General features: G+C 38.9%; 1 protein-coding gene across 1 annotated transcript in view; it reads right to left on the minus strand.

The window, feature by feature from the left end:
• Positions 1 to 1,299: 1,299 nt before the first annotated feature.
• The window catches only part of LOC122549140 (docking protein 6-like), a 415,351-nt gene continuing 394,813 nt past the window's right edge, over positions 1,300 to 21,837 (minus strand). Inside the window, exons 7-8 of the mRNA XM_043688473.1 lie at positions 17,176 to 17,290; positions 1,300 to 4,330 (exon numbers count right to left, since the gene is read on the minus strand). Of these exons, the coding sequence (XP_043544408.1) occupies positions 4,191 to 4,330; positions 17,176 to 17,290 (255 nt within the window). The 3' untranslated portion in view covers positions 1,300 to 4,190. The remainder of the gene's footprint in view (positions 4,331 to 17,175; positions 17,291 to 21,837) is intronic.

A 21,837-nucleotide genomic window follows, 5' to 3' on the forward strand; every position in this document is an offset into this window, starting at 1 on the left:
TGAAAGGGATCTAAGGGACAGCCTTTTCACACAGAGGGTGGTACGTGTATGGAATGATCTTCCAGAGGTAGTGGTGGAGGCTAGTACAATTACAACATTTAAGAGGCATCTGGATGGGTATATGAATAGGAAGAATTTGGAGAGATATGGGCCGAGTGCTGGCAAGTGGGACTAGATGAGGTTGGGATATCTGGTCAGCATGAACAAGTTGGACTGAAGGGTCTGTTTCCGTGCTGTACATCTCTACGACTCTATGACCCAATATCCACTGCTCCCTGTGGAAGGAAGTTGCACACACTCTGCATACATGCATTTTGCATAACAGTTGCCTGCACTTTACAATAATCATTAGTTATAAAATTCCTTGAGATGGCCTGAGGATATGATTAAGTACTATATAAATGGAAGTTTCATTTCTTTGATAAACTTTAATACCTTCTTTGTACCTAATCTACCCTCTTGTTCCTTTGCTTCAAGACTGTTTCCATGGTGGCTCTGAAATAGGTTTATCAACCCCTTGATTTTATAGTTTACTTAAGTCCGGTTTTTAAAAATTTTTCAAAGCATTAATTCAACTGTTGATCTTGATATATGTTACTACACTTGCCCTGTCTAGTACTGGCATCCCTTTTTCATTTAGTTGCTATCTGGCTAGCAATGATTTGTTACCCATACCAGAATGTTCTCCAAGAAAGCTCTAAACGTTCTTACTGCCACTCTTCCACTGCTGCCCGACTGTGAGGATCGTAAATGGTTTCTTCAGAGTCAAACCTGAATTACCTCAGAGCATTTATTGTCATTGCTGTTGTGATAAAGCAGCTCCTTTAACAAGGTTTTGCATTCCATGGCTTTCTTTTCAGCAAGGTCATAAATGACCGACTCCAAAAGGTCTGGAGGTTGAAAGAGATGAGGGCCAATTTGATTATAGCCAACAGGTACTACCTCACGCAGAGGCTTTCAGATTAAAATAAAACACTTATGCAATGAAAGGGGTGTGACCACTTCTCCCAGCTCAGCTTTCTCTGGTTTGTTTTTTTTTAAAGAAGTAATGTGGAAAAAAAGCTGCTGGCTTCACAGAAACAGGTCTAGGCTGGTACTCTCTCTCTCACTTCTTTCCTGTAAGAACTTGTGTTTGCTTTTACCTTTTGTGCCAAGGGGTGTTTATGGGCCCTGTTGCAAGTATTTGGAACAGCAACATTAAATTGGGTTTTCAGACAGGTTAAGTTATTCTGTATTCTGTTGTTTGTGTTTCATTCAGTAATCTTGTAAATAAATTCTGTTTTATTTAAATCTAAGTGGTTGGGCCAGCTGCATCACTCCTGGGATATCCACTGTACACCTGCTTAAAACAACTAACAAAATTAGGGTCAGGGCTATGTTCTTGAAATGTCTGAAGGGTCTAGCCTGATCCATAATACTGTTCTTAAACAGCACATTTGCCATCATTAGGCCAATATTTCCTTTCTCCAGATCATTGCCAAATATTAATTTCTCAGAAACAGTTTTAAATGTTTTTCATGAATTTTTCCCAAAGCATCCCAGGACATTGTTAGTCTGTTGCTTTAAGTGCCTTGCTAGTTTGGCTAAAATTCTTTGAATATTTTAATACTCTGTGATCAACATTGCAGCAATAGAGATGCTTGATGGTAACTCTTGGGGCTGACAATAAAATCGTCTTATAGAATCGCATTGAATCTACTTGAAATTCTGCTGGTCATATTCTCACATTTATAACAATGGGTTTGTGCTTTTTATCTCGCACAGAACATACCATTTTAGATTAGTAATTCCTGATTATAAATATCTGCATTTACTCCATCTTAATTTTGCTAATCTAAACATCCCTATTTAGTAGCTTGGATTTTCATTTTTATCATAGTCAGACCACTAGTTTTAACAACAGCATCCTTGCATCTTAACATGACATTTTATTGTATTTAATTCCTGGTCTTGACTAGAGACAATCTTAACTGATTTTGGTTGCTTGGTCTAAGTGGGCTTAGAATAGGGCGCTTGATCATTTTTCAAGACATAATCCAAATTTCCTCATTCTTTCTTCACCACATGACTGGATGCTGTTTTGTTCTTTCTGATAGAGAATGCTCAGTCCAAAAGCTGAAGTGAAATTGGTACTGCTACATTAAATGAAACTTAAATTGATGATGATCTCTTCACCATTGTCATAAGCCTTTGTAACGTATGCTCGTCCTCCTCATACGAACAGTATTTATTTACAAAAAAAAAACAAATAGCTTGATTACATGGCTTGGCTTGGTGAGTAAGATGTGTCGCAATTCATTTTACCAGACAGGCAGGCTCCTTAGAAAGCTAATTCTGTCCAAAACTCCACATCATATCATGTGCAGTCTAACGCTGAGTTAGAGTTTTTCCCAATAATCATTTTGTTTCACTATATACACACACGAACGAGTATTACTATTAAAAGAAAATCCAAAATGACAGGGGAAATAACAATACAACCACATGCTAAGGATAAGCTTGCCAGTTGGGCAAGTTAGTTTGTAGGATGCCATTGTAAGATTACACTTTGTGATTCAGGAGATCATTTTGTCTTGCAAAGAATAGTTTCTTCAGGCAATGTCTTGATTCACAGTTTGATTGTCTAATGCCAACCTTCTCAGTTTAAATTAATATTTAAACTGCTGTTGTGTGGCTTAATTTGCAAAGAGTATTGGCTTGCATATTTCACACGTTACCTGAATTTGCATCTTTCAGGCTGTCCCAGAAATCCTGAAATCTGGTTTCATTTGAGTAGCTTGGGTGCACCAGTCTGTATTCCTCTGGACAAAAATCAATGTGTATATGCAGAGGGATGAAAAAGGATAATGTATGTCCAATCACTGTAAATGTTAGCAATAACTATCCACAAAATTCTACAGGTGTGGGAAGAAAAGCAGAAGTTGCTGGAAGTGAGACCGACAAGTAGCATTAGATGCAGACCCTTTATTGAAACTAGTATGTCTGCCAATAAATTTTGAATTGCTGGGTGCTTCCAGAATTTTCTGCATTTCTTGCAGTAATAATGAGCTGTAATTCATCTGTTCCCTGGGAGGACCGGTTTAACTCCAGTTTCCTCAAGTTTCACATTTTATGTCTGATGGAGCTTAACGTTGGAGCAACTGAAAATCCATCTTGTGCTCTTGGTTGATAATCAATTGCCACTGAAAGGTCACTAAACCTTAATATGGCCCTTCTGGTGCAGGGAAAAAGCTGGCAAAACAGTCTGTGTTTCTCAGGTTGCATATGTGTTTTCAATAAATTAATTAGAACTTTACAGGTACAACTGGGTAAAAGGTGCAGTTACACAATGTACTTTTGAGTGCTTCCTCTAAGAGGAGATTGATACCTGACTATTAACACGTGTTTGTGGAGGATTGAGCAGAACCTGTCCAATATGCCACCAGAGACAGTTTCATTTTTCTTATACTGCAATTTCAATTGTCGTTAAGTGATTGAGCGAGTCATTCATTTCTCTTGTTTCTCCTGTTGGACTATTCGAGCAGTATATCCAACCTGGATGGTTCTCTTACAAAAACTTACTATCCATGGAAACCCCTTGCTTCTCTCCGACCCAGGCACTGAAAAGACTGCCAACGAGAAACAATTGAGCCCTTATTCCACAGAGAAGACTCAACTTGATAAACAAAGAAAATGGCCTCAAACAAACCTGTGAGCTGATCACAGGTGAAGTAGAGGATTCCAGGGTATTTTTCTTTCTTACAAAGATGATTTGATAAATATGTGCAATTGCTTGGCCGAATCTTAAACACCTGAATTATATTAACAGACAGCTGAGGCAGATAAAGACTATTTGACTCAACCACTTCTAGACTTATCCAAACAAGTGTGCTTCACAAACACACAGAAGCTTTGTTTGCAGCAATAGGATTTTAAAAAATATTCTATATGGTATTTTTATTTTCAAATCAAATACCACTTCTCAAGGAGGTATGTAAGTATTAGCAGGTGGGAGCCGACTAATATAAAAACAAATTCTTTTTAAGCCTATGAATCATCAGTTTATCACCCGAATGCTTCAAGTACAGTAACAGCTGACTGAGTCTTGTTTCACCTGTATTTAGACCTCACCCTCCCTGTGTTGTATATTCAGGGTTCTCCCGTACCAGTGTGACCCGGCTCACAGTCACTTTCCCATTGTTTGATGAACATCACTGGGCCAGCCCAGAGCTGTAACTTGATCCGTAGCCACTCGACGGAGATAATAAATATTGGTGCTCGTGACTCTGTTCAGAGATGTAGCTAGGGAAGGTCTGTGCCCGAGGAACCTTTGTCAAGTTTAAATCATTTCCTGTCAGGGAAAAGAAAAGGTTTTGTTACAAGAATTGATGCAACTTCAATAGGGTGTTAATTCAGCTTCTTTACTCTTAAGAATAGGAACAGCAGAGCAATTTCAAATTTCCTCTCAAACCTCTCCAAATTTGCAATCGTATCCAATTCAATTTCCTCATTCTGTGTTCTATATTCTTCATCTATAGGGAACAAGGAACAAGATTAGATTAGCTAAGAGCTACGGACAGCCTGAATGGCCTCACTCTCTACAATATCCACAGTTCAATAATTTTCCTTTGGTGTAGCGATTTCTTGGACTTTCTCCTCTTTTTTTCTCACCTCTCAGCCTCCCCAAAGGAAACCTTTCGTAATTACTATTCAATGTGATTTACTCCGTTGTTAATTATTCTGCTTTACGCTCATTAACTTCCTTTTAATCACATCACTTCATTTTAGTTTGAATTGCTAAATCTGATTCATTTGCTTCAATAGAATAATTAAAATGTTAGGTATAAAATCCAATTTTACTGGCAGCATAAAACAGACAGAAACAGTTCACCTATTGCCCAAGCTGAATTCTGCCCAATTTTCTTTGCCATTAACATGTATTGGCATCCATTTTACAACCTGGTTAAGGGCTAACTCTGCTGAATTGTTTATTTCAAGGCTTTAACCACATCAGGCAGAAACTTCAACTTGGTTGAGGGTGTACAATAAACATCAACAGATTACAGTCCTAGTAAATATTTTGTTCCCATCAACTGCATGGAAAAGTGAAGGGGTTGTATCCCAGTTTTTGACCCATCAAAGGTGAAGATTATGCTGGCAGAATGTATGATTCACCCATTGCCTCTCAATCAACCTCTAATGCTTATTTCCATTGGCTCCAAAATGAGTCCTTGTTCACCTATGGCATCTTTGTTCGTATTATATCTGCTGATCTCAACCAGAATGTTTGTGGTTTCTTCACATTTAAAAACAATTTACACTTTTCAACAAATCTCAGCTGTCCACAAAGCCTAACATTGGACAAGGTTTGAACTCAATTACTACCTCTTGACAGGCTCTTTGTTCCTAGACAGAACAAAAAAAATGTTTGTCTAATAAGTGACTTTTGTTTCATCTTCAGTTTCCCTTTGCTATAACTTTTTTTATTTCTTGTACACTGATGAGCAGTCTTACTATGGCTATTATTCTGGACATTCCTTCACTTCCACCTCGACCAGAAATAGATCTTTTAATGCTCTTTCACTTCCCTCCACTAGAATTATGCTGAGATAGAAGCATTGGAGATGTTTCAATGAGAATTTATCTCACTCAGCAGATGGTTGGGATCTGGAACTCGCTGCATGAAAGGAACTGAAACCGGCAACCCATTCTAAAAGATGAAAGACTTAACAGCAACCTAGGTTCGTTCAATATATCATATCAGTTGCATGCATGACATTGTGATCTTTTGCTATAAATTCTGTTTTATGATCCTGTTCCACAGCTACCTGATGAAGGAGCAGTGCTCTAAAACCTAGTACTTCCAAGTAAACCTGTTGGACTATACTTAGTGTTGTGTGATTTTTATCTTTGTACAACAGTAACTGCACTTCAAAAGTATTTCAGTGGTTGGAACAGACTTTGGGAACAACGTGAAATTACAAACAGCATTGCTGTTGCTAAATCATAGAGTCAAACAGCATGGAAACAGACTCTTCAGAGTAACTCATCCATGTTAACCAGACATCCCAATTTTCCCTAGACCCATTTGCCAGCATTTAGCCCATATCCCCTCTAAATCATTCCTATTCATCCATCCATCCAGACACCTTTAAAATATTGTGATTGTACCAGCATCCTCCACTCCCTCTGGCAGCACTTACATACATGCACCACCCTCTGTCTGAAAAAGTTACCCATTAGGTCTCTTTTAAATCTTTCCCCTCTCACCTTAAACCTCTGCCCTCTAGTTTTGAACAGGCCCACCCTGGGAAAAGACTATTGCTATTCACTCTATCCATGCCTCGTATGATTTGATATTATAAGGCCACCTCTCAGCCTCTAACACTCCAGGGAAAATAGCCCCAGCCTATTCAAGCTCTCCCTATAACTCAGGCCCTCCACTCCTGGCAACATTCTTGGAAATCTTTTCTGTACCCTCTCGAATCTAACAACAATCTTCCTGTAGAAAGGTGACCAGAATTGTATGCAGTATTCTAAAAGTGGCCTCACCAATGTCCTATACAGCTTCAATATGACGTCCTAACTGCTACATTCAATATTCAGACCAATGAAAGCAAGCGTGTTAAATGCCTTCTTTACCACCCTATTTACCTGGGACTCTATGTTCAAGGAACTATGCACATTCACCCCTAAGTCTCCTTGTTCAGCAACAATCCCCAGGGCCCTACAATTAACTGTATAAATCATGCCCTGGCTTGCCTGACCAAAAAAAATCTCACATTTATCTAAAATAATCTCCATCTGCCACTCCTCGGCCCATTAGCCGATCTAATCAAGGTTCCGTTGTACTCTGAAATAATCTTTTCCACTGTCCACAACACCTCCAATTTTGGTGTCGTCTGAAAACATGGCGCTATGCCAGGCAAGTACCCAGATTTCCTGAACTCTGTGCCCTTTGTATTCTAAGCGATTTGTGCTCTGAATGACAGAAGGTCTGCAAAGATGATGCAGACACTGAAGCAGAACCACCAAGACAAAATGAAGCCTCTTGGAACAGAATCCTTTTCTAAAAAAAAGCATCAAAACCAACATATTCAAAAGAAAGATTGTCCTCAACTGAATTTTAATGTTATGAAAACACAATGTGAGAAATTTTAACTCTCAAAAAACTGGTGGTTTTGGCATGAATAGGATGCTAGAGACCTAAATAATCTTAATTTCAACCCAACCCTCCCACTTCTGGTTTTAATGGAGGGAAGATGAATAGTGAATGGGCAGGTTCCTTGGATGCTGCCTGACCTGCTGCGCTTTTCCAGCAACACATTTTCAGCTCTGATCTCCAGCATCTGCAGCCCTCACTTTCTCCCAGGGGAGAGGGAGAGCTTACTGTGGATAGGAAATATTATAGTGATTTGCAGTGATCATTTTAGGATCATTTTGACCCAGGATCTAGGGCAGCTGGAAGTAAGTGATGGTTTATGGGCCTTGTGCATTTGCTTTCTCACAACCCATCCAGACCCTTTCATGTTCCTAAACAAAAATAAAATTAAAGAATTGTAGATGCTGGAAATCAGAAGCAAGACAGAGATTGCTGGAAAAACTCAACAGATTTGCCAGTATCTGTGAAAAGAAAGCAGAGTTAATGTTTCAGGTCCAGTATCCTTCTTCAGAACTCAAAACATCAACTCTGCTTTCCCTCCACAGATGCTACCAAATCTGCTGAGTATTTCCTGCAATTTCTGTTTCTGTTTCTTTACGCCTTCCTCAGCTATATGCTGCTTGTGAGTTGTCAACTAAACTTGAGCTTTAAAATGGAGGAGCCGGTGTTGGACTGGGGTAGGAAAAGTTAGAAATCACACACCAGGTTATAGTCCAACAGGTTTATTTGTAAGCACTAGCTTTCAGAGCGCTGCTCCTTCATCAGGACTATAATCTGGTGCTGTGTGATTTCTAAGTTTGTGCTTTAAAGCAGCTCACCTTTGGAGCAGGTTGTCCGACAACTACAGATTCCTACTCCTCACCATCCCAACAAAAATTAAAAGGCTCAAAGAGAAAATGTTGGCTGTCTTCTAAGTAGACTCAAAGGGTTCCTTAAGTAATTGTTTTCCTTAGAACCAAGATGGTTAAGGTGAGATTTATTAGCAGTATCCAAAAAATGAGGAAGGATTCAGACATAGTTAATAAGAAAGAAACTATTCTCTTACACAAGGAGCTTTGGTCCAGGTAATGCAGATTTAAGTTTATTATTTCAAGAGAAAAGATGAATAGAAATCATTTTACATGGTGTGTCATAATGACACATAGCTCAAAAGGACAGCGGAAGTAAATTCATTTGTTAACTTTCAAAGGGAAATTTGACGTATGTTTTACAGGGAACATTTGCAGGGCAATGAGGAAAGAGAGAGAGAGAATGGAACTAACTCTTTCAAAGTGCTGTAATGGCCACTGCTGGGCTGAAGAGCCTTCTGTACTACACCATTCTACAATTCCATGATTGTTCTGGGCAGACCTCCACAAACAAGTGTTGGAAACTGTTGCCTTAAGTGGATGCTGAGCTACAACACCTGTAACTCTTCTACTGCTGAAAAACTGCTGCTTCACCTCATTCCACTAATTATGAAAGGTGACAGAAGGAAATTGCAGACTTAGAGATTATCTCGTCAAATATTTGTTGCCAGGAAACAGAGTCTATTAACGAGAAGGTGTCTAAACACCTTGAAAATATTCAGCTGATCATTAGGAGCTGGTGTGGATTTGTTCAGAGTGGGTGAGGCTTGACAAAGTTGATTTTCTTTGACAAGGTCACTGAAATAGTGGACAGGAAATATCTAAGAAAGTTACTTATATGGACTTCCCAAAGGCATTTAATAAAGTGCCACACAGAAGATTCTGTTAGCTCAAGTTGTAGCTTGAGGTTGCTGGCAAACTACTGACCTGGCCAGGAAATTTACTGAGCAACACGAGACACAGAGGAGCGATAACGGGCAGGATATAAATTGGCAGGATGGGATTACTGATTCACTGACGAGTTGTTCTGGGTATGGCAAGTGGTATAATGTGTCTGGAATCAGCTGAGAAGTGTACCACAAGTGCGGGTTGGTAGTTAGTGAGTGAGATTGGTGAAACACAGTGAGAGATCTCGCCAGGCTCAGAGAAACCCAGCATGACTGATCCTTAATGAAACTTACAGTCAAAGAAATGCAAGGTTCAACCCCTTCCTGAGCTTGCCTTTGTCCTGTAATTCACATAGCCATTTGAACTAGATGACAAATAGGACTGAGTATGTTGAGTGAAAAGTGGACAAGAAAACAAAACTCTTGCATTATGTTTCAAAGAGCAAAGTGCTCTCACCATTCAATAGGAACATTTTGGCCTACGCCCCTTTTTGAGATAAATCATAAGAGCTTACTAGAAATTACATTATTTACCCACACTATGCAACTACACGCACATCATTATTTTTTGTGCAGTTGCTCATTTATCTTTATTTGGTACTTCTTCCCGTTGTTTTTTCTTGACATTCACTGAAAGACGATTTATCCCACCATCTAATCAGGGCACTAGCAAAGTGCAAGCATCGCATAAATATTTAATCTAGAAAAAAACTCAGTCTTTTCAAATGCTGACTGCTGTGAGAGAAGAGTTTGATCTAATAACAGGTGCTGAAGCTTTCGCCAGCCCTTCGTCCTATAGGACTGACAGGCACAGGCACACTCTTGGTCTCACTGTTGAGAATATTTTAAAAGATAGAAAGACATTTTTCATTTCCTTTGAAACATTTCCTAATTTAATCAGAACAGGAGTGTGTCAATCAGCTAAAAGGGAATTAAATGAGAATGAAGACAGCTTCCTTTGCATTTTTTTTCCATTCCTAAGATTTGCGCTTGATATAATAAATATCAGTAATTTCCTTAAAAAGGTGCACCACAACATTTTCTGTTGGTCACACCAAGTCTAAATGTCGAATATACATAGAGATGCAGACGCACACGTGCACACAGACAGGACGTACAACACAGACACATGCACACAAACTCAGGCACGTACACAGACATACACATACAAAGGCTCGTACATGCATCTAAACAGAGGCATGCAAATAAAGACACATACAGAGCCTCACACACAGGCACAGCTATTCAGAGACACCAGATATGGGCACATACAGATCAGCAAAATAAATGAGGAGATGCATACAAATAGACACATACGTACAAAATCTACACAACCACAAATTAAAAATTAATAGGTTATAAACACTGAAGTGTGGGAATATCTTTTAGTCTGCTGATGTTTGTAGTCTTCAATAAACTAGAAAACTGGAAGGAAGCTTGAACTAGAGATATGATATATTCTAACCTCTGCTATAACACGCCTTTGCATGTAGTCCCTTTTGTATTTGAGTGACCAAAACTAGAATCTAACTGTAGAGAAAAAATTTCAGAAATAAATTCTTGCAAGGATCAATTCTAAATATTTAGTCCAACGTAGGGATCCAGGTTCATGTCCCAAGCATATCAATAAATCATCCAGTTAAAAAGCAACAGTCATTGAGAACTGCAATGCAGAAACCGATCCTTCGGCCCACTGTGTTCATATTGGTCAAAACCAAGCTCTAAACTATTCTAACCCCATTTCCAGCACTTGGCGTTGGCCTTGAATGTTTTGGCATTTCAACCACACATTTAAATACTTCTTAACAGTTATAAGGATTTCTGTCTCCATCAGCCTTATCGACAATAAGTTCTAGAATCCCGTTAACCTCAAATCCTCCAGACACATGTCTACAAAGTGAAGCACTATGTTGTCTTACTCTGCCATGCCCAGGGTAAATGTCAGTCACTGCACAGGGAAGCTCTGAATTGACAGTACATGTCCGAGTACACAATGGCATTTTAAAGATGGCTGTGCTGCAAGGAGTGGGTACAACAAGTGGCAAAATTGGGCGAGAATCAGACGAGGCTAACTTTGTGGTGGAAAAGATTTCCTCACAGCTCAAAACCTTCTGTTCCTTCCCTTTAATGTATACCCCAGTCATTGATCCCTCTATCAAAGGGAAAGGGATTTTTTTGTCTACCTTATGTACATCCCTCAATTTTATATGTTTCGATTATGTCCTCTCTCAGTCTCCTCTGTTCTAATGAAAACAACACTAGTCTGTACATACTCTCTTCATAACTGACATGCTCTGGCTCAGGCAACATTCTGGTACATCTCAACTGCAGTCTCTTCAGTGCTACCAGGTAGGTGATGTAGAGCATACAAGGCCATGTATGTGCCATCATTGCCACCAGGGATTCTGTGCATGCCATTCATGCAGTTTAAGCCTCGTGTTTTCCTGTCTGCTTTGTTTTGGCTATAGTGAATGCAATGTATTTATTCATCCTTTTATAGAGAAAGCTGAAATATGACAAGATTCGTTAAGTGTCAATTTTGTCAACTTTCACAGAATGTTTCTCCCTGTGAGGAGCAGTAAGAGTTCTCATCATATCATCCCAAACTTGCCTAGTACCTAACCCATGGCATTTCCTTCATCTGATTCTAGCCCAATTTTGGGAGAAAATGAGGACTGCAGATGCTGAAGGTCAGAGTCAAAGAATGTGGTGCTGGAAAAGCACAGCCGGTCAGGCCACATCCAAGGAGCAGGAGAATTGACTTTTGCCACTTGATGAAGAGCTTTTGCCTGAAACTTCGATTTTCCTGCTCCTTGGATGCTGTCTGACCTGCTGTGCTTTTCCAGCACCACTCTAATCTAGACTCTGATTTCTAGCATCTGCAGTACCCACTTCTGCCCACTTTTGACAGTGTGGTCAATTACCTTCTACACTGTGCCAGTGTAAGTGCTACTATCTTCTTTCTAATTACACTCAATCTCTGTGAGGTCACACACCACCTAGCCAGACTTGGAAAGATGCCATGCGGGTCCTGAGAGACTGCTAGGCATCAGATGCCATTGTGTGTGAAAAATGGCAGTATCAGTTCAGAAGCTGGTAAACACCACTCTTAACTTGCTTTCTACTGACTGCGATGGAAGTTAAAACTATGAGATTTACTGATATAGCATTAAAGTCCAGTCGACTGCAGTGTACATATTGGTTTCTGACCGCAAGTACCAGACAATTGTTAAGACCTCAGCTGGAGTATTGTGCTCATTTTTAGACACCACATTATAGGAAGGATGTCAACCCACTGGAAAGAGAGCAGAAGTGATTGACAAGAATGGTTGCATGAATGAGGAACTTCAGTTATGAGTGCATATTGAAGTTGGGACTGTTCTCGTTGGAGAGAAGGCAGTTGCAAGTAGATTTGAAAGAGGATTTCAAAATCATGAGTGGGATAGAATAAACAGGGAAAAAGTTTTCCTGCCCATTAAAGGGACAAGAGGTCAGAGATTTAAATGATGTGCAAAAGAAGCAAAGGTAACGTGAGAAAAGTCTTTCCATACTTTACAGTATGGAATGCACTGCCTGGAAATGTGATGGAGACAGGTTCAATTTAGATATTCAAGAGGCATCAAATGATCGATAGTAAAATAATGCAAGGGTATGAGGGAAAAGCAGGAGATTGGCATGAGACAATGGAACTGGTGCAGACACTATGGGCTAAGTGGCATCCTTCCATAATAACAACTCTGAGATTCTGTGAAGTACTAGCTTGTGACCAGCCAGCACACCCTGCTGGCTGGATGGAGAAAAGTTAAAATTGACTCCCCTCTCTCCTGCATCACAGCTGACCTGCTCCTATTATTTTGTAAAGGCTGCTTTGTTCCTCAAGATCAAGGTGTTTGTGAGAGGGAGGCAGAATTACTTTGCTGCTGACTGTTCTGATAAGAATACTCACGGCCTCTTTTCTGTTGTCTTTCAATGATAACAGAATTGTGATCCATAGATCTTTCAGCAGGGGATGGTAGTGATAGCAAAGAGAAATATACATGTGTGCTTGTCAGTTAAAAACTCATTCAACCATGTATTTATCAATGGTGCAGTCAATCACTCACTACTCCCTGTAGAGAATGAGCATATTCAAATCTCATGGACTGAATAGTAGGTAGCTTTTTTTTGTACAAAAATGTCACCATTCAGCTTTCAGCATATTCCAAGAGGAAATTAAAACAGAGTGTGGAAGAGAAGATCAATATATCTTATATATGCACTGATCCGCAAATTTATTAGTTAATTTTTTTAAAAAAGCCCAAAACTGTGAAGCTGTTCACATTGGGAAGGAGAATAAAAGAATATTATTCAAGTGGAGAAGAACTACACAAAGCTGCAACATAAAGGGACTTGGGGTATTTGTACAGAAAACTAGCATGTATGTGTAGCAGGTAATCAGGAAGGCTAATGGAATGTTGGCTCTTACTTCAAGGGGTTGGAGAACAAGAGTAGGAAGTCTTACAAGGTGCTGGTGACACCACATCTGGCTTCTTGTTCTCACTAACTCATTTATCAAGTGATGCAGACACACAGTCACAATACTTTTAGTATTTATGTTTAATGTGGGGTAATTGGTCTCGCTGCAGCAGAACTGGAAGAATTCATATATAATATTAATTAGCAATCCTCCATTAAAAATAGGATGACATCACACAAGAAAACTTAAATTTCATAGACACCACAATATTTAAACTGTCACTAGACAATAGGTGTAAATTAAGATAATGCTTTTTCTTCAAAATAACTGGCACATATTTCTATGTCATCACCCCAAATGTACCTACCACAGACTGTTAAAGTCATAGCTAATGTGTTTCCTCTGCATATACACAAATATAGAACAATTTATCCAGACAGTTAAAAACCATTTTATTGCATCTTAGATCTCATTCTCAGATTAAATTTAACAACTGACACGGAGCTAATTACAAAATCATCCACTACATTTTTTCCTATATAGTAGCTCCTAAATATTGTGGAGTCTTAAACCAGAGATCTCATATTAATTTTCAAGGAATTCATTAATTCTGATTTTGGCACAGTATTTTTTTGTTGACACAATTTTTTCATTGCAGCCTCCCCTATCCCTTTTCTATTTCAGCCTCATACACCCACACTTTCTTTCATAATCCTTCTCCCTCAGACACCTGGCAGCCTGTTTCCTCCTCAACACTGCCTTTGCAGTTCCCTCTTCCCTCAAGTCTTTCTTGCGTAGAGAGGAATAATTCTGCTTTTTCTGGGGGCAATTTCCTTCTGGTTGGTTAGATTGCTTTCAGGCTGTGAATTAACTCACTGTCCCCCATCCTAATATATCTAGAGATCTGCTACGCATGCAGTAAAGTTGAAAATTCTCCACAGCAAATCAGGGTGTCATTTAAACATCGCAGGCTATGGTTTTATAATATCAAATGGAACAATTCGTAGGCGAGTTGACATTTCTAACCTTTCCAAAAAACTGAACTTAAAGCTGCCCTACAAAAAGCCCAGATTGAAATTATTGCAATTGAACTAAGGTTTATTCATTTTCCTCTCCTGTCTTCCTTGATAATGCAGTGACAGTCACTAAAATACAGAATTGATGGTCACATCTTTTGAGACACCATGAAAATCCAGGTCATTCTGTTAAAACACACGTTTCATCAATGTGAATTCACTGTAACACAATTGATAAATTGGGGTGCTGTTTTTACTGTGTGAACCTTTCAAACAGCACCAACCTTTAAACACTTTCTAAAGTGCGATTTTTCTATAATGCAGGGTTTCACCAGATCGCAAGCATCGCATTATAGAAGAATTGACTGTAAAACATCTGCAACAAATGTTCCTCAGGGCTCAAAGTAATTGTGATGAAATGTAATGAAATGTTTATGTATTACGTTTTTAAACAGCTGAATTTTAAACTAGTGCCAAATGGTTGTGGGGGGTTTAAAATTAACTGGGTCAGTTTAATATAGGGGTGAGGATGATTTTTTTTTTCTTTCAGAGGGTAGGCAATCTGTGAAATTCTGTACCACAGAGGGCTGTCAAGGCTGAGTTCTTAAGTATATTTGAAACTGAGATGGTCGGATTTTTAATTAATAAAGAAATCAAGGAATTATGGGATGGGCAGAAAGGCAGATTTGATCACTATGATCTCGATGAATGGTGTAACCGACTTGATATGTCTTGTTGCCTTTCTAGACCCAAGACTTTAAATCAGTATGTGTTCCTGGAACATTAATGCAAGTTTGCTGAAAACCCTCCGTGGGGTGTATGACCAGAAAGTTTAATAGAATTTAGGATAAACAAGTTCTTTTTAAATTAAATTAGTTCAAATGTTTGACGGTGCAGTTTAAAGTAGACTTGACTTGAAGTCAGATGCAAGTGTATCTCTCCTAGAAAGAATATTATTTAGAACAGTAAAGCTAATAAATTATCTCAGTGAAAGGGTGTAGTTTGGGAAACTTCCAAACCAGAAGTATTTGTACTTTATTAAAAGACAGAAAAAGTCTAAACTCTCAGTTGTGAGAATATTCAAGGAAAATGCTTTGCAGCTCACAGGATCAGAACTCAGAAGAAGCAGGTAAGTCAAAGTTATAGACAGGCAAGGCAAATTTCTTTATTATTAATGTTAAAGAGATGATGTTGGGGTGTAAATGGGATTTTGTTTTTCAATGTATGTTTTTAAATCTTTCAAAATGTGTTATATTTAGATAGCTTGGTTTCTTTTTTGTTATTTAATTTGTGTAATAAACTTTTGTTTTATTATCAAAGCCAAATCTGCAGCCTTATATGCTCTTGTTTCAATGGAAGATTGCCGCATTGGAAAACAAACTATAATCTATCAAGTCAATTTTCATTCTGTGATCTTATTTATCCAATCGTGATCATAACAATGCTGAAATTTGAGATGGAATTAGGTGAATAAATGACTAAACAGTTTAAATGTAGTTAACTTTCATCACTTTGGTTTTATTACTCACACCACTAGCCATCCAAACATGGAAATTGATCTGACTTGATTACAGCTCTATCCCCCTGCCTTGTCACAAAGGCAGCATAATGCAAATTATGAAAATCTTTAAATTATTTGAAAAGTCCTATTTTGGAAAGCCTTTTCTGTGGCTTGTTGTATTGGATGTATGTACAGCTTGACAGTAACTGGGTAGGATTCCCATCATGGAAAGTAGTAAACTACATTCCAATAAATTTAATACCAGTCATAGTGAAGTACAGTGTGCCACAGTGATCAGTGCCAGAGTCTCAACTTTGTGCAATTTATATAAATGACTTGGCTAAAGGTATGCTTGTCAAAAATAGGTATGAAAGTAAGTTGTGAGGAGGAAATGAGGTGACTTCAAAAGAATAGAGATAGGTTGAGTGAGCAAAGATCTGGACACTTCAGTATTATGTTGGAAAATGCGTATTCACTGATTTTGGCAAGAAGAATAAAAAAAATCAAAATGGTGAGAGCACTAAGACACATGGAATGTCTTAGTGCACAAATCACTAAAGATTATGATGTAGGAACATTAAGAAACTAGGGAAGCTTATTGGGACTAAATACAAAATGGCACAGATTATGCTCCAGATTAACAGGATGTCAGTGAGACCACATTTGGAGTATTGGGTGCATTATTGGTTTCCTCGCTGAAGGAAGCAGATCAGAGAAGGTTTACTAGATAATACCTGGAGCGGAAAGATATTATTGAAAGAAAAAATTGACAGGCAAGACTTTTATATGTTGAAGCTGAGAATAATAAGTGTCAACTTGATCAAAACATAAAAGATCCTGAGGTGGGTGACGCAAAGGGTTACGAGAAATTTTATTCAATCTGGCAAATCTAGAATCAGTAGTCACTTTAAAAATAAGGCATCATCCATTTGTGAGATTGTTTTTCTCACAAAGACTGGAGTATCTTTGGAATTTTCTTCCTCAGAAGATGGTGGAAACAGTTTTTGAATATTTTTTGATACAGACATAAATAAATCAATTCTTGATAATTAAGGGAGTGAAAGGTTATTGATGGTAGGCAGGAACCCAGAACACTCAGATTTTTCTGAAAAGCAGAGCAAGTTCAAGGTGTTAAGTGGCCTACTCTACTCCTGATTTGTATGTACATAACAGAAAAGCACATCTCCGTTTCAGTTCTCTCTCAAATGCCAAATCACCCACTGCGTTAGCTGTCCACTGACAAATTAACAGGGAATGAGGGGAATAAGTTCTAGTGAATCTTTTTGCGCAGATGGTTATGAAGTGACCCTCTCCCTATGCACTTGCCTTGTAAGCTGTCGAGTTCACTGACACTGCTCTGCCTTGTGATGTGATGCCAGTACGCACTTCGAGGGAGTGTTATTGTCATGAGTGCCATCTCCTCGCTGGGACTGGACTGCAGCTGAAATACAGAAGCAGAGTGTTTTTAGACACAGTGATGCAGCATTGAAAGAAATGACAGAACTTCAGAGAGAAGAGCACCTTTGAACAAGTACATACAATAAAGTGAAAACTTCAAATGTAGTGATACAGCCAAGATTTTGTGCACAGGGTTTATCAGACTGCGGACTGATAGTGTAGAGCAGTGAGGGGAGTCTCAGATTTTCATGTTGCACACTGTGATAGCAGTTTCTAGGTTAGATGTAGCTTGTTCCTACCTTTAATGCCATTCCCTACTCACTATATTCATGATTTTACAATACTAATTAATATGCCCTCACTCTGTAAACAGTGGCAATCTTAAGCTTCCATTTAAAACAGTTAGCATATTTGGAAATATATAATAATGTTGGAAATTAGTGATTGAAGTGTTCCATGTTGAGTTCTTTACAGTTAAAGGTAACTGTTGTTAAAGTGCCTGAAACAATTCTATTTCAATTAATTGATCCTTGTCTGATCCTTGTTCATCAATGGAAAACAGTTTGTAGCAAAATGCTTGGTTCCATCAAAACCTTTGCTGCTATCAGTAGCAGGCTGTCATTTGTTGAAGTAGTACAGATTTCTGAGGCAAGTCCTTGGGGAGGTTAGAGTCGAGAGTGTGGTGCTGGAAAAGCACAGCAGGTCAGGCAGCATCCGAGGAGCAGGAGAATTGACGTTATAGGCATAAGCCCTTCATCAGGCACACTCCAGACTCTGATCTCCTGCATCTGCAGTCCTCACTTTCTCTTTTGTCAGGTTAGCAAAGCTGTCTCACCCAATGTAGTGGTGATTGATAGAGTCCTGATGGTGCTTTCTTTATAAATCAGGCCTCTCATAGCTTCTGCTGCTGCTCAATCCCTTCCACAAGTGTAGCTAAAAAAAGTGTATTTTGTGGAAGAGCTACTTTTAGGGTCTGAAAAAGGGTCATCCAACCTGCTCTATGCCAGACCTCTGCCCAACTACTATTTTGCTTTTAAAACAATGCCAAGTTGCCAATTATCATCAAAATTATTTAAGCTGGATGGTAATTATGAATTCATTTGCATTTACATAACAAAATCTTAACTCAGCAGCGCAAGCTGGAAGAACAGCATCTTATTTTCTTTTCAGAACCTTGCACCTGTCTGGACTCAATTATCGAGTTCAACAATTTTACGCTTAAGCACCTTCTCCAATGTCCTTACCACAATCTCCATACCCAGGGCTTTGTCATCACATGGGCTGCTACTATAAACAATCCATTATGAGCCACTTAAGGTCCCAATTAACAGCTGTTCATTTTCACAGGCTGACCTTTACATTCATTTGTCTACCCAACTATTTCTCTCTCGGTTCCATCTCCACCTACTTCTTACCTCTCACCCCACCTATTTTCAGCATATGCTGTATACCAACCTCTTCCTATCTACAATCAATTCTGAAGGAGGGTAACTGGACCTGAAACATTAACTCTGCTTTCTCTCTGCAGATGCTGCCAAACCTGCTGAATTTTTTCAGCAATTTCTGTTTTGTTTCGGATTTCAAGCATCCACAGCTTTGTGTTTTATTTTGTTTAGTGCTTAACTCAGGATTGTTCACTTTATCACTGTGAATCATGTTAAGACCTATTTGCACACCTCGGTCCATTGTTGCATTAGCACCAAATTTCCATTACTTGGAAAATACAGCAAAGTTCCATGCATTCCCTTAAATGCCACATGACTATTATCCCAACCATGAAAATGTTAGAATGCCTGACGAGAAGTTGAAAGAGACTATTATTGTCCACACAATAGCATGAGAACAGGTCAAAGGCTACTCAGCCTGTGCCATTTGGCTTACCTCTTGACCACTCTCCCAATTTCCAAGACTGAAGTCAAGAATGTGATAAAATCATGTCCATCTCCCAGGATGAGTGCAGCCAGAATACTTGTGAATCTCAATAGTACTTAGGGTAAAACCATTCAACATAATATCTGCCACTATATTTAAGATCAATTTATAAGGAGGTAGTGACATAATAATAATAATGTCACTGGACAAGTCATCTAGAACCATAGACTAGAGCCCTGAGGACATGGATTCGAATCTCACAATTGCAGATCATGAGATTTGAATTCAATAAAAATCTGAATAAAAAGCTAATCTAATGGCAACCATATAACCACTTGATCATCATAAAACTCATCCTATGTCCTTTAGGAAAGGAAATCTGCCAGACTCACCTGGCCTGGCCTGTATGTAGCTCCAGGCCTCCTTGTGTGTTGGACTCTCAACTACTATGTGTGACTAAGGATGGGTAATAAATGCTGCCTTCGCCAGTGACACCCATATCCATGAATGAATAAAGTAAACAGGGAATACTGCAGCAACCTTCCAAGCTCACTTCAACAGTAACTTCCTCTGCTGTGATTTCTTTCATCAAGGAAAACAATGCTGTTAGAGCCTATACCCCTCCGAGGCACAAATCACCTACAATTGAGAATACACTGCTGTTTCTGGATTCCATTCTCATGGAATTCTCCATCTAATGTCATTTCTACCATAAGAACTGCAACTATTCAGGGAAAGAGGCCAGGGTCATTTCTGAGAGCCAAGACAACGGGCAATAAGTGAGCCTTATCCGTGCCACTCATATAATCAATTTTTTAAAAATCAAATAAAATGCAGACTAAATTCATTTGCCAGGAAATCTACATGTTGTTTGGCAAATATGTCATGCACCTTAACTGTCACCCAACTGGATCAAAGTTCAAAAGCATAAGTCAGGTTTTGGTAGTTAGATAACTATTGAGGAAGAGGTTTTCCCTGTGAAAAGCACAATGAAGTGCTTCTCCATTACTGGGTATTGTATATTGTTTTTTTTCTTATACAGTGAAATCGCATTGTGAGGTTTTAGTTTATGTGTGAGAGTTCAACAAAATTGTTTTGTTTGATATTTTAATGGCGGCACTAATCTTCTTTTGGAGAAAAACATGCTAGGATATAGGATAACACATTTAGTTGTTAATTGTACTGAGTGCAATTTCATCCCTTTGATGTTCTGAACATCTAAAGGATGAAAGAACATTTTGTAAAGAACATGTCACATTGTAAAGTGACTCCTACATTAAGCCCATCGATTGCATTCTCCCTGCTCATAATTTGCACCACTCTAGCATTTGTCACAGACCTAATTTTTGCTGACAGCATTTTACAGAGTTAAAAATCACACAACACTAGATTATAGTCCAACAGGTTTATTTGGAAGCACTAACTTTGCTACCAAATAAACCTGTTGGACTATAAACTGGTGTGCGATTTTTAACTTTGTCCACCTCAGACCAAAACAGGCACCTCCACATCATAACATTTTACAGTTATCAGTTAATCCCTTAAACACGTAAATCAAAACAGACTTTTCTTTTGCCATCCTATAACTGCACTTCCATCTTGCTGCTGTCCATTTTTCTGTCACTTTTTACTTCTTACTTTCCTCTTGTTACAGAATAGTTTTGACTATGGATGTGAGTATATCATTGGTAGAGTCATAGAGATGTACAGTATAGAAACAGACGCTTTGATACAACTCGTCCATGCCAACCAGATATCTCAACCATTTGTCAGCACTTGGCCCATATTTCATATAATCATAGACCCATCCAGATGCCTTTTAAATGTTGCAATTGTACCAGCCTCTACCACTTCCTCTGGCAGCGCATTCCATACTCGCACCACCCTCTGAGTGAAAAGGTTGCCCTTTAGGTCCCTTTTATATCCTTCCTCTCACACCCTAAACCTATGCCCTTTAGTTCTGGACTCCCCCACCCCAGGGAAAATACTTTGTCTATTTACCCTATCCATGCCCTTCATGATTTTATAAACCTCTGAGGTCACCTCTCAGGCTTAAACGCTCCAGGGAAAACAGCCCCAGCCTATTCAGCCTCTCCCTATAGCTCAAGTCCTCCAACCCTGGCAACATGCTTGTAAATCTTTTTTGACCCCTTTAAAGTTTCACAACATCCTTCCAACAGAAAGGAGACTAGAATTGGCTGCTTATTTCACACACCTTCAACAAAATGAAAAGTCAGGTAGCGAATAAATATGGTTAACCACCAGCTTAGCATGCTCCACAAAGTGAAATCTGACCATCTGTATCTTGCCAGAAGTGTTAAATGGCCAACTCCGCTTCCTAATATCTTTCTGCTGTTGGGAGTAGCCCACAGTGCTCAGTTTTGATCTGCTAGATCTGTTCTGAAACTATGTCCTTGTTTGCTATCATCTGCCTGTACTGCTCACAAGACAAAGCTTTTCACTGTACTTAGGTACATGTGACTACAATAAATTATAGCAAATTTCATTTAGTGCAATACTGGTACCACACAACATTATGGTGGCTGTCCTTAGTATCAAGATGGGTTTTTTTTTGTCTCTGCAAGGATTATTGTAGTCACTCCTGTCATAGATAGATTAATCTGCATTCAGCAGATTGGTGAGGCCAAGGTCCCATTGCTTCTTCCTCCTGTGTTTGTTTTCTCAGTACCTTCCAATGGCACTGCCTGACAGATATGT

The sequence above is a fragment of the Chiloscyllium plagiosum genome, chromosome 4 (assembly GCF_004010195.1).
Source record: "Chiloscyllium plagiosum isolate BGI_BamShark_2017 chromosome 4, ASM401019v2, whole genome shotgun sequence".
NCBI lineage: Eukaryota > Metazoa > Chordata > Chondrichthyes > Orectolobiformes > Hemiscylliidae > Chiloscyllium > Chiloscyllium plagiosum.